General features: G+C 47.2%; 1 protein-coding gene across 1 annotated transcript in view; it reads right to left on the reverse strand.

Annotated features, from left to right (window-relative positions):
* Positions 1–13,961, reverse strand: part of LOC133122459 (SH3 and multiple ankyrin repeat domains protein 1-like) — a 110,643-nt gene extending 96,682 nt beyond the window's left edge. Inside the window, exon 1 of the mRNA XM_061232440.1 lies at positions 13,452–13,961. Coding sequence (XP_061088424.1) covers positions 13,452–13,961 — 510 coding nt within the window. The remainder of the gene's footprint in view (positions 1–13,451) is intronic.

Here is a 13,961-nt window from a genome sequence, read left to right on the forward strand (position 1 = left end):
CATTGCGCTGAAGACAGCTCAACTTATTCATCTTTCACTGTCTGAGGAATAATGTCTGAGGCATTGCCATGGAACTCAGGCAAAGACATCATCTGCAAAGGGCAACTGTAGTTAGAAACGCTCCTGGATTCTAATGTGTGTGCATTAGTAAAAGGTGCCAGGCTAAACAGAGGAGAGACTCGAAATCAATTGACTGCAAATGTCAATCTAGGGCATGAGCAGTGGTTTCATCAAGGGCTGTACATCAAGATCTCTACAGGGATACCCTAGTCAGGCTGAAGTGCACAAACCATTGATTACACATAGCAATCCGCATTTGTGAATACAGTGGTGTAAAGAGCACAGGCAGTTGGAGTAGAGTAATGGGATATGGTCAAACAGTAGAGTAAGGGGATATGGCCACGTGTTCACTATATTCTTAATAAGCATGAGCAAGTGTCAAACACAGCGAAAGAAGTGCCGCGCTTTCAAACAGCAAAGGATTCTGGCATTTCCCAAATGATGGGGGGTGCATTTTTCTGACATGGGTTTATCAGTTGCCAACTGTCTTGGCATGAGATGAAATGATCCCCTCAGAAATAAATCAATTATTTTGGGTGAGATGTGTGGCATGTAAGAATCAGAATGTGACAGCGTGAGAGAGCCTGAAAGCGTGAGTTGGCAACTCTGGTTTAATGTATTTACCTTTCAAATATATTTTAAGTTTATTACTCAAATTCAATCAATTGCTGACATTTAGCAGCTCAGCTTCTATTTCCAAGTCCAATTGGCATCTTCCTTGCTAACAGCTAATGCCTTGCTATCAGTGCATTCACTTTAGTACCTTGCCATGCATTTTTGAGCCATTGTTTGACAGTACATTGCAGTACCTACTCTGGGTGCTGCTAGCTAGTTAAACACCCAGAAAAGAAATTGAATAAATTATTGAAAGTTAATATTAAGTTAATATAATAAACTTAATATATATCTTACTATAATCATTGCGAAACCATTTGCAGTAAAAAAAAGGAGGAATAGTATCTGTCAGTGGTCCCTGTAGCTATGTTTCTGTGTTTAAAGATGGGAATTATTTTCTGAAAATCAAATGCTGGCAAGCAAATGCTGGCAAGCTACTATGAACTGAAACCGGTTTACTTCAGATCTGTTATTATGTTGCATGCATTGAAGAGCATGTGTACATGAGTGTGTGTGTGTGTGTGTGTGTGTGTGTGTGTGATTATCAGTGTGTGGGTCAACAGACTGCTTTGCCAGCAGTAATCCTATTCTCTCAATTCACAACATTTGTTTCGCCTGCTCCGTGCCTTTCCCTGATCTCATTAAAACACAATTAAACAGCAATTAGCATTTATTGAGGGCGAATTAGCAGACACGTAAAACAGGCTTAATGTGCTGGGATTTCAGGGGACAGGAGAGAGTTAGCACTCAACATGCAGAGGACAGGACAGAGGAGCATATGACAGCAGTGTGAAGACCAAGTACTATACACTCAGTGAGCACTTTATTAGGTATTTATCAGACTTATTTTTCAGACTTATTAAATGTTCTGCTGCTGTAGCCTATCCACTTAGAGGTTTGATGCGTTGTGTGTTCAGAGATGCTCTTCTGCATACCACTGTTGTAATGTGTGGATATTTGTGTTACTGTCACCTTCCTGTCAGCTTCAACCAGTTGGCCCTTCTCCTCTGACCTCTCTCATTAACTACGTGTTTCTGCCTGCAGAACTGCTGCTCACTGGATGTTTTTTGTTTTTTTTGCACCATTGTTTGCAAACTAGAGACTGTTGTGCATGAAAATCCCAGGAAATAGCAGTTCATGAGATACTCAAACCACTCCACATTCTGATGGTTGATGTGAACATTAACTGAAGCTCCTGACTTGTATCTACATGATTGTATGCATTGCACTGCTGCCACACAATTGGCTGATTAGATAATCACATGAATAAGTAAGTGTAATAAAGTAAAAATGTTCCTAATAAAGTGCTTGGTGAATGTATTTGCATTAACACGCTGGTGTACAGGTATACCTAATAAAGTGATCACTGAGTGTATATAGTCTCTTTTTATGAATCCATCCATCTCTCACCAATTAAAATGTGAGGACGAGAAGGATAGATATACAATACAGAGAGACTCTGTATACACAAATAAATGAACTTACATTGGTCACAAAGATTGGACTAGCACTGTATATGAACTATGTATGAATGACATAATTGCGCATGAACATAGATCATGACAGACTTCATGTATTACGGAACACACAGACACATACCCTAATAAACACAGCAGTACAATAACACAGATGAAGAGAGATGTTGGAGGATTGAGTGAATCAGATAATCGCAGGCTGGGATCTACAGTACATACTCTGGAACACTCTTCATAATAAAGAAATGTGAGGCATATGAAAAATGACTTGATTACTGTTCAATGTTGGTATCCCTTGTATTTACATACTGTTTTGATTACACTGTGCAAAGACAGAGAGCAAGGATTGGTGTCTTTTGTGAAGGAAGACATTTTTCTGACAGGGGTTGGACTCAACACCATGCTGCTGTCACCATAGTTAATACTGAAAATCCTGTCATGGCTGTCTGGAACATAATATATTATACTCCTTCTACATCATTTGACACTGTACTTGTTACCCCTTTCTATACTGCAGGGTTTTTCTAATGTGTATCACAAAGGGTATAGAGTCCAAAGGCAGGGAGTGCTTTTAGATATGATTAAATGCAGTTTGATCTTAACTGATTTAGAATTATTCAAAACTGAAAATAATGCAAATATACAAATTTAAAAAAGCTCCCATTTCATTCCAAATATTTATTTCCAAACTGGAAATATTATTCTGTCTGCCATTATTATTAAAAGGAACTGTAATACAGTTGCACATTTTAAATGACTGGGATGATTGTTCCCTTTTCTTATAGTTAGTATTGTTTTTGCTGTTTGCTCTTTCAACAAACTTCATTAAATATATAGTAATTCTATATAATAATATATGTATATCTAATAATATACAGTGTAAATTCAGTATAAACAACTAAATGAACATGCTGAAGCATTATTAGCAACTCAGCTTGTGTTTGGCCACACGACTATGCCAGCACCTTTGGTGCTACTCAACTTTGCTGTTACTGCTATTCTCTCAAGCCTGTATTCAGTGGTAATCTTCAGGGAATCACAGTTACTGAGAGAGGCCAAATGTTGTCATTTACAGATGGTGCATCCATGCTGTCAGCCATGTTTGATCCTAACCCTGAGTATAACTATTCATGTCAGAGGAAGGGGTCATAATTATGGAAAGCTCAAAGCTCAGACATTATTGACGACAGAGGGGGAACACATCCTCGTCATTTAGTTGTGCCCTTCTACTGCATAAATAAGGACAAAGGCACTACAGGGAAATACATATCATAGGCATAATGAGAAATGGAATGTGTACCAAATATTTAACCTATCCACACTGCCCCCTTGTAGTTGAGTTGTCGATGTATGAAATTATTATTGCGTTCATATTTATATCATACAAAAACAGTGATATAATAAAACCTCAAAATGGTGATGCAAAGATTGTTAAAAAGACTCTCTGCTGGCGAGAACACCAGTTTAGTTGCTTATCAGCCACTTATCAGCAAAGCAGGACAATACAAATCCAGCCGCCCCTACATCACACTCACAGTTTACAACCCTCACTTTACCACAGACTCACATAATAAAAGGCATACAGTGCTTTCATGTTTCATTTGGCACTACTGCCTCGGGAGATCTGCCGGGCAGCAGGAGAATTCTTGTTTTTTCCACAGTAATTACTTGTTGTTCGCACAACCACCACCAGGTGGCATATGTTAGCGCACTAATCCACAGCAGTCTGACGTACTTGCAAGTTTCTACAGAAGGGGGGCAGCAGTGCCCTTTTCCGTCACAAGAAACATTCATTATCATGAAAGATCTGAAAGATCTGGGAATAACCAACAGTACCAAAATGACGCCAGAGGGAAACAGACATTTGAATCATGGTAATTTTTTGTGTCTATTTATACACAGCTTTAAACATGGATTTATTTGTAAAGGGTGCAATTTCTGTCACATTTTCTCAAAATGCAGACAGCCCTGGTGGAAAATAGATGGGCTTGTTGCTGGGACAACAGCGTTTTAAGCACAAACCTAGGTTTAATGTTAATTTAGGAGGATAACATGTACGTAGTCTATATAATCCACCTGGTGAAATCACACTCAGACAGCAGAAATGAGCTCAGCTGTTGTAAGACAGCTTCTTGCCGACGAATGAGCCATCTTTGTAAGAAAATAATTTAGGCCTTTTAATGTTATCTTTATGAGCGCCTCCGATTCAGTCATGAGGGAATTACTTACCTCCAGCGATTAACACAATTAAGTTTATTTGTCCTCTCCTTAATACATAAATGCAATGTAGACTACAGTGCATAATTACAAACAAATTAATATTTCCATAGTGTTCCTAAATGTCCTGAGGGACCTGGCCATTATGGTGTACAAGTAATTAGTTAAGAAATTACAATTTATTCATTAGTATAGTTTGGTTTACTTGCTTTTTCGATAATGCCACCACTGCAAATGGTCTCTCATTTTGGCTACGCAGCCTATGTTTGATTTGTGAATAAAAGACAACATAAGTTACATTGAAATATATGGCTTTGTATCGAGCCCCCAAAGTTTAAACAAATTGCAGATTTATCCGAGATGATTCAGTCCTAGATTCATAGTTCATGTTTATGAAATGAAGTAATTTAATGAATAAAGTAAAAAAATACCTTGGATTGGTGTAAACATTTGACACATCCCTTGGCTAACCAGCGTCAGCTAACAAACTGCCAATGTTAGGCACACACATATTAAACTAGCAAGCTAGATACCTAGTACTAAGGTCTTATTTAAATGAGCTAGCCATCTGAGCAAAGGGACCATGGAGAAAACTTGGTGAATTGTGACCCTTTTGGTGTTCTATACACAGCTTGCCACATTTATGGATCGATAGCTATTTGTGAGTGAATTGGGCAGGAACTGCGGAAGGAAAGGCTCAAAATAAAAAAGAAATCTAAAAGCAAACTTACAACTCACGTCACTGACTGCACGCGTGTCATTTACATTGGATACTGGGTTACTGCAAAAGATTTGTATAAATCAAGACACAAGTTGAGAGATATTTGTGTGTGGATATATAAAACACATTTGTGAATTGTCTATTATTTATGGATCATTTTATGTGCATTTTTGAATAATATTGAGATTTTTCTCTCTCCATACGCATGTTGCTAGCTAACCTGTATCTGCAAAGTGGATAAATAACCCCTTTCTTACAAGAAGGGTACGGTCTTTTTCTTGAACAAGGGACACTCGTCAACTTAAGTTTCACCTTATCACGAGCATTGAAATCTACAGTCATTCAGATGAAGCAGGCCAAAGCAACACACATTAGCACTAGAGTCTGGCGGGAGTGGGTTGGGTGAAGGCACTCAAGCAAACTGATCTGAAACCTCACTTTGTCAGTAAAACCACAGCCAAACCAAGATCATTGTTTTCTGGTTGTAATGTTACATCCCTGTCCAGCTTTGCAAGCGAATATCAACCCCTGCTGAAAAAAACAGCTTAAGCTATGTTTTGAAACAGCTGCAACTGGTTAGACCATCTCCATAGTCAACATGGTTTAATATAACATAAGGTAATGGCAAGAACATGTAATTCAGCCCATGCCCCCCTTTTCCTACCCCTAAGTGTAAGGGTCAACTAACTAACTAACCCCCAATTCTTTTTCAATTTGAGCACATTTTATACACCCCATAAAGTAATCCTGCTTTATATTTTTATTTCCCACATGTAGAACATTTAGTTTTTCAGCCCACTTCTGGATTCTGTTTAAGTCTTCCTGGATTACTTTAGTAGATTCCAAACTCTTAGATAAATCTCCTAGTTCTGTATCATCTGCTAAATTAAATAAAGTACATTCAATGCCTCTGTCAAGGTAATTTATATAATTTATTTAATCTATCCTGTAGCCAGTTCAGAACCCACTTTGAAATGGCTCCTCAAGAGTCTTTAGTGTGCCTATTGGCTAAAAATGCATGAAAAGTAGGTTCATTACACTAAATACAATTTGTCTCTTCTGCGCTCGCACTGTAAACAGGCAGCAATGTCTGATGTAATCATCGGACAACTGTTGGATCAAGTTAAGGGGATAAATACAAGAAAGTTGATATTTCTGGTGAAGTAGTATTTTCGGAGCAACGGGCCTTCGGAGCAGTAGGTTTTTGTTTTCAGGATAACGGGCCATTAGACTAATGGGCTTTCGGTCCAATGGGAAGTAATTTGAACTATTGGGGTTTCAGAATAATGGGCCGTGGGACCAATAACATAGCATAGCACTATGGTTGTGTCAAAGTCCCATCAGAGTATGTGCAACATTGAACATTGGCGTGATAGGCGGCAGATAAAAAAAACTGCAACTAGCTACCTCTCCCTCTGAAGTTTGTGGCCATTTCTATCTAGCTGGCAATGTACGTGAGCAAGCTACCTTATGTTTGTGTACCTACATGTTTCGATAACATAACCAGGTTTGTCATTGGTAGAGGCCAAAAAATACCCCAAATCTAGCTAGCTGAATTCACAGTGACAGCAGCTAGCCAACAAAACTAGAGTGGGAGAGAAAATGCACGTCTTCTGTGATGATGTTTCATCTAGTTGTGCCAGTTCAGTTTTTCCACGTGATTGGGATTTTTTTTGGTGAATACTGTAGTTATGAGTTTCAACAGGAACTAATAATAGTAGTATTGTATAGATTTACGGAGATATGATAATCTATTCCAGTCCCTAAATAGGAGGGTAATGACAGCTGAAAAAAGTGTATTAAGTGTCTGTTCGTATTGTGGCGCCCCTGCTCCTGCATGTTGCGCCACGTGGGTAGAGAACCCCAGAAGGGCCCGCACAACGCAACCCTGCAACCGTTATGCATTGGGAGAGGTATGCGAAGGGGTCTATTTTCCTAGGGAAGTGATGGGGAGATCAGCACCATGGAGAGAGAACCCTCTACCTGCAGGTCCAGGACCCCGGACAGCGCACGTAAGTGAACACGGTGGAAAACTACTGACTCAGCTGCAGCTCTTTTCCCTAATGAGCAGGGGAAGATATTTAAGGCGCGGTCGAGGCTGCAAACGGAGTCGGTCGGCGCCTATGCTGAGGAAGGAAGAGCAGAGGAAAGAGCCTCTACCGTACTGACCTGGAGGATTAACCCTAAAAGGAGGCCCCACCATTACCAACGGACACGTGAGGATAATTGAGCCCCCTTACCTAACCCTATCTCTGTGTGCTTCCCCCAGCCCTGACGCGGCCCCGGAGTGAAGAAGGAAGGAGGCCCTGAAGAATACCCCGGTCTGGGAAGAACCTAATTTAGTTTTGCCTCAACGGCCCTTTTATTTTCTCCCGTTTTACTACCCTTGCCCTGAGGGGGGGCGCTATCAGCAATACCCCAACGAAAAAAAAAAGAAAACAAAAAGTCTAATTTTTTCTGGATTACTGACTCCTGTGTCTTGGATTTCAGCTGGGCCCACCCACGGCCTCAGGATTTACCCCCAGGCACCACATATGGTGGAGAATGCGGGCACACTGATGCCACGCTGGGAAAGTTGGTCTGGACGGAAGAATCAACGCGACTGAGGTCACCGCGAATGGAGGCCACACCCCCCAGTGAAGGGAGACGAAGGACACGGCTGGCTGCACCTACCCTGGCCGAGATGCAAGAGGCAGAAGCAGAGGAGGAGTCCCGAGGGATGATGTTGGAAGCGGTCATCACCGAGCTGGCAAAGTCCCAGCGGGCCCTGCAGGAAGCGGTGGTTGAACTCTGTCGCCTATCTCCACGCGACGGGTCGAGATGGACCCCACGAGATGTATTGATGAAGATGACGGGCGACGATGACGTCGAGGCGTACCTCCACGTGTTCGAGCAAGCAGCTCAACGTGAAGAATGGCCGCCAGCAGACTGGGCGGCCATACTAGCCCCTTTCTTAATGGGGGAGGCCCAACAGGCCTACCGGGATATGGCCGTGGCTGATGCCACCGACTACCTGAAGTTGAAGAAAGCCATCCTGGCCCGATATGGGCTCAGCCTCCCCGCACGAGCCCAGCGCTACCACGAATGGTCATATGATGCCTCCCAGCCTACCCGGTCCCAAATCGCCGCCCTGACCCGCTTGACTAAGAGCTGGCTGGCCGAGGGAGAGGGGCCACCCCTGTTGGAGAGGGTCGTGTTGGACCGATGCACCCGCGCCCTACCGAAGGAGGCCAAACGATACGTAGCCCAGGTGGGACCCGCCTCGGTAGACCTCCTAGTGGCCCTCCTTGAAAACCATCAGGTAACCCAGCAGATGCTCCAACCAGAACGCACCGAAACCCAGAGCCAACCAACCCAGGGCCCACAACCTGTGAAGCACCCACCGCCCCTCCCTAACCCAAATCGCCGGGGCAGACCCAATACAGGGAGACCACGGCCTGAGTGGAGATGCTACAACTGCGGAGAGGAGGGGCATCTAGTCAGGAACTGCCCTGGGAAGGAGGTGTCCAGGCCCACCGCCAGTGGTGCGAGCAGCCCCGTGCACCCCTGCCTGTACCTGACCACCTGCTGGGCACATCAGAGTACGGAGGCCCCCAGATTCCCGGTACGAGTGGGGGACCGGGACACTGAAGCAGTGCTCGACTCGGGCAGCGCCATCACCCTGCTGCGACCAGAATTTGCGGGAGAAGAGAGGGGTGAAGAGGTGGCTGTGGCATGCATCCATGGGGACACCAGGAAATACCCCACGGTGTGGGTGGACCTAATCACCCCACGGGGAACCCACTCGGTGAGAGCAGGAGTGGTACCAAATCTACCCGTACCTGTGTTAATGGGAAGAGACTGCCCTTTGTTCCGGACCTATTGGGAGGAGGGGCCCCGGTCTCCGAACGAGATGAGGCCACGACGGCCCCGACGGGCGGCCCGCCGCACCCCCCATCCAGTCTGGGCAGTGACATCTGGGGACAGTGAAGTAGAGGCCCCGCTACCAGAGTGGGAACGCCAACCAAACCCCCCGGCCACCAGTGGAACCGTCACCGCGACCGAAAAAGAGCTTGGGGAGGCCCTGCCCCCGGAGAAAGACGTCCGTCTGGCCTTCTCGGATGGGCCCCGAGAGACGAGCGAGGAGGCCGAAGCGCCCACCCGCTTCGGCACTGCCCAACTAAACGAGCCCAAGTTCGCTCAAGCCTGGAGAGACGCCCGAGACATTAACGGGGTACCCCAAGGGGCGGTGAGTACACCAGCTTATCCCTTCTTCAGGGTAAAACGTGACCTGCTCTATCGGGTCTGTAACCCACAGGGGGAGGAAGTCGAGCAGCTGCTCGTACCCCAACCGTTTGTGTCCCGAGTCCTCTATTTAGGCCACACTCACCTACTGGGAGCCCATCTGGGAAGGGAGAAGACCTACGAGAGGATCCTGGCGAGGTTCTATTGGCCCGGGGTGAAAAAGGCTGTGGAGGACTACTGCCGCCACTGCGCTGTGTGCCAACTCCATAGCCCTAAGGTAACCCTGAGAAACCCACTAATCCCCCTTCCTGTTATCGATGTACCCTTCAGGAGGATCGCGATGGACATCCTGGGGCCCTTGCCGAAGTCCAGCCGGGGACATCGGTACATCCTGGTGATCTTGGACTATGCGACTCGCTACCCAGAAGCTATCCCGCTCAGGACTGCGACAGGAAAGGCAGTGGCCAAGGAGTTGTTCATGCTCTTTAGCCGGGTCGGGATAGCGGAGGAACTCCTGACAGACCAAGGGACGTGCTTCATGTCAGGGGTCCTAAAAGAGATGTGCCGGCTGCTACACGTGACCCAACTGCGGACCTCCGTCTACCACCCCCAAACCGATGGGCTAGTGGAGAGGTTCAACAAAACCCTCAAGTCCATGCTGAGGAAGACAATCGAGACTGACGGTAAGGACTGGGACCAGCTCTTACCCTATCTCCTCTTTTCAGTCAGAGAGGTACCCCAGAGCACGACCGGCTTCGCTCCATTTGAACTATTATATGGCCGACGACCTCGGGGACTACTAGACCTGGCAAAGGAGGCCTGGGAACAGCAACCGTCCAAAACCCGCAGCCTGATCGAACACGTGGAACAAATGGACCGGCGGATGGCCCAGATCTGGCCCATGATGAGGGCCCACATGGAACAGGTCCAACAAGAGCAAGCGAGGCTGTATAACCGGGGAGCGCAGGTGAGAGAATTTGTCCCAGGAGACAAGGTGATGATCCTAGTCCCCACCAGTGAGTGTAAATTTCTGGCCCAATGGCATGGGCCGTATGAGGTCGTGGAGCGCACGGGACCAGTGAACTACCGGGTGAGGCAGCCGGGGCGACGACGCCACCTCCAGATCTACCATGTTAATCTGATGAAGAGATGGCATGAGCCACCCCCAGCTCCGACCCCAGCCCTCTCCGCCCAGTGTGTCCCACCACCGACCCCTGATGTGAGGATGGGAGAGCAGTTGAGCTGCCGGCAGAAGCAAGCGCTACGTGAGCTGGTCGACCGGAACCGGGACGTCTTCTCGACTAGGCCTGGCCGCACCCACCTGATCACCCACGACATCAGCACCGAACCAGGGAAGACGGTGAAGCTACGACCCTACCGAATCCCGGAAGCTCGCAGACACGCCATACAGGAGGAGGTGAGGAAAATGCTTGACCTCGGGGTCATTGAGGAAAGCCGCAGTGCCTGGTCCAGTCCCGTGGTGCTGGTCCCCAAGCCGGATGGGAGCTGGCGGTTCTGCAACGACTTCCGCCGGCTGAACGACATCTCCCTGTGTGACGCGTACCCCATGCCGAGAGTGGACGAACTCATCGAGCGGCTGGGACCGGCCCGATTCATAAGCACCCTGGACCTGACGCGGGGATATTGGCAAGTTCCCCTAACCCCCCGTGCCAGGGAGAAGACGGCCTTTGCGACCCCCACGGGCCTCTACCAATACACAGTCCTCCCCTTCGGCGTACATGGAGCCCCAGCCACGTTCCAGCGACTGATGGACCAGGTGTTACGGCCCCACCAGATGTATTGCGCAGCCTACTTGGATGACATAATCATACACAGCACCGACTGGGACAGTCACGTCGGCAGGATCGAAGCTGTGCTGACGTCACTGAGGGAGGCCGGGCTGACAGCTAACCCTGCGAAGTGCCGGCTCGGACTGGAGGAAGCGGCCTATCTTGGCCACACTGTCGGGAGGGGACGGGTGAAGCCCCAGTCGAACAAGGTCGACAGCATCGTCACCTGGCCCCAACCGGCCACCAAGAAGCAGGTGAGAATGTTCCTGGGTCTGGTGGGGTACTACCGACAGTTTGTTCCAGAGTTTGCAGCACGAGCAGCCCCGCTCCACGACCTCACCAAAAAGGAGCAGCCCAACCGGGTCCAGTGGAACCCCCTCGCCACTGCAGCCTTCCTGGACTTACGGGCAGCCCTGGGGGAGGAACCGGTACTGATCACCCCTGATTTTAAGAAAACCTTTGTGCTGCAGACCGACGCATCGGAAGTGGGACTTGGGGCTGTACTCTCGCAGATCCAGGACGGAGTGGAGCACCCAGTGACGTACATCAGCCGGAAACTCCTCAGCCATGAGAAGAATTACGCCACGGTCGAGAAGGAATGCCTCGCCATCAAATGGGCAGTAGGTAAATTACGCTACTACCTACTCGACCGTGAGTTCTTGTTGGTGACTGATCATGCCCCCTTAAAATGGATGTACCTTAACCGGGACAGCAATGCCCGAGTGACCCGCTGGTTTTTAGAGCTGCAACCCTACAGGTTCAAGGTGGAGCATCGTGCTGGGAAGCTGCACCAGAATGCTGATGCGCTATCCAGGAGAGAGGATGGCCTAGGGGCAGACGCTCCCGCCCGGGGCTTGGAGCTGAGGGGGGGAATATGTGGCGCCCCTGCTCCTGCATGTTGCGCCACGTGGGTAGAGAACCCCAGAAGGGCCCGCACAACGCAACCCTGCAACCGTTATGCATTGGGAGAGGTATGCGAAGGGGTCTATTTTCCTAGGGAAGTGATGGGGAGATCAGCACCATGGAGAGAGAACCCTCTACCTGCAGGTCCAGGACCCCGGACAGCGCACGTAAGTGAACACGGTGGAAAACTACTGACTCAGCTGCAGCTCTTTTCCCTAATGAGCAGGGGAAGATATTTAAGGCGCGGTCGAGGCTGCAAACGGAGTCGGTCGGCGCCTATGCTGAGGAAGGAAGAGCAGAGGAAAGAGCCTCTACCGTACTGACCTGGAGGATTAACCCTAAAAGGAGGCCCCACCATTACCAACGGACACGTGAGGATAATTGAGCCCCCTTACCTAACCCTATCTCTGTGTGCTTCCCCCAGCCCTGACGCGGCCCCGGAGTGAAGAAGGAAGGAGGCCCTGAAGAATACCCCGGTCTGGGAAGAACCTAATTTAGTTTTGCCTCAACGGCCCTTTTATTTTCTCCCGTTTTACTACCCTTGCCCTGAGGGGGGGCGCTATCAGCAATACCCCAACGAAAAAAAAAAGAAAACAGAAAAAATAAAAAGTCTAATTTTTTCTGGATTACTGACTCCTGTGTCTTGGATTTCAGCTGGGCCCACCCACGGCCTCAGGATTTACCCCCAGGCACCACAGTATCTTGTCTTTGCAATAACATTTTGCAATGATATTCATTCATTCACTACTCTATATGTCCAGTTGTTCTGCCTCATCCTGTAACATTTTTCAAAATAAATAAACATATAGAGTGTGCATTTCAGTGCATGTGCCCTCTGGAGTGCTAAGTAGTTGGTTCAAAAATGTTTAAAACCCTAGAGGAATTCTGCTCTCAAATTAATTTCTTGCTCACTCGACTTTTGGCATTAAAGTAGCACCATATTATGAAATGAATCACTTGACATAAATACATAAGTCACGGTTGTTGCATATCAGGTTCTGCTTCATGAAGGCTAACCTTTTGGCTAATCTTATCAGACAGCTGACCCATGTGATTAATTTACTTCTTAAAGACGAGAGAACAATTAGCCACTTCACAATCAAATCTGAGATGTAAGACATGAGAGAAGATGCTTGTTGTGTCAGAACACTTAAAAACCTGCTTTGGTGGTCAAATAGATGCCAGTCAAGTTTTATTCATCTTGAATATCACCCAGAATTCCCTTTTTAATGAGGAATCAGATTCTTGTTTAAGTATTATTTGTTTCTAAAATAATGTATTGTGTAAATAATTATTGCTAGTGCATTATATGCTGTCTGAGCATTGCACTGATTCTGGCAACGCTTATACTGTATCTTGCCTTTGCTATGGGTTTCAGCATCAGAGGAACATTTAGCACACAGTTGATGTTGGTGAAGCTGGGAAGAGCTCAGGGGATCAACTAACCGTCTGTTTGATGTCAGGGATGCCAATGCGGAATACCATCAGTGAGATATGTGTTTCATCTGTAGCGGGTGCTGTACTCTGGCTGCGCTCTAACAGTCGTCGCTGCTTCTGTGGATTGGCTGAGGAGTGGTGTTGCTGCTTTTGATTTGCCAGTTGATGATGGATGGGTCCTATGTTTGAAGAATGAGGGTTTCCACCATGTCCCAAGTTGGCAGACCGTAACTGTCTATCTCCTGCCTGTCGTCCAAGCATGTTGCCTGATTGCCTGGGCCCCTCGTCCCTGCCTCCTCTCAAATGACCACGTCCAACTATATCATCATCTTCATCATCTTCCCCTTCCTCTAACTCTCCATTCTCATCTTCTCCCTCCACTTGATTCTCCTCCTGTCTTTCTTCCTCATCTTCCTCTTCTGCTCCCTCCTCTTCTGTCCCTGGATAGAAGTGCTGACTATTTCCCAGCATCCTTTGCTGCTCCTCATCACTGGAGAGGGGGCTGAGCGGCATCGTCAT

The sequence above is a fragment of the Conger conger genome, chromosome 2, assembly GCF_963514075.1.
Source record: "Conger conger chromosome 2, fConCon1.1, whole genome shotgun sequence".
Classification (NCBI taxonomy): Eukaryota; Metazoa; Chordata; class Actinopteri; order Anguilliformes; family Congridae; genus Conger; species Conger conger.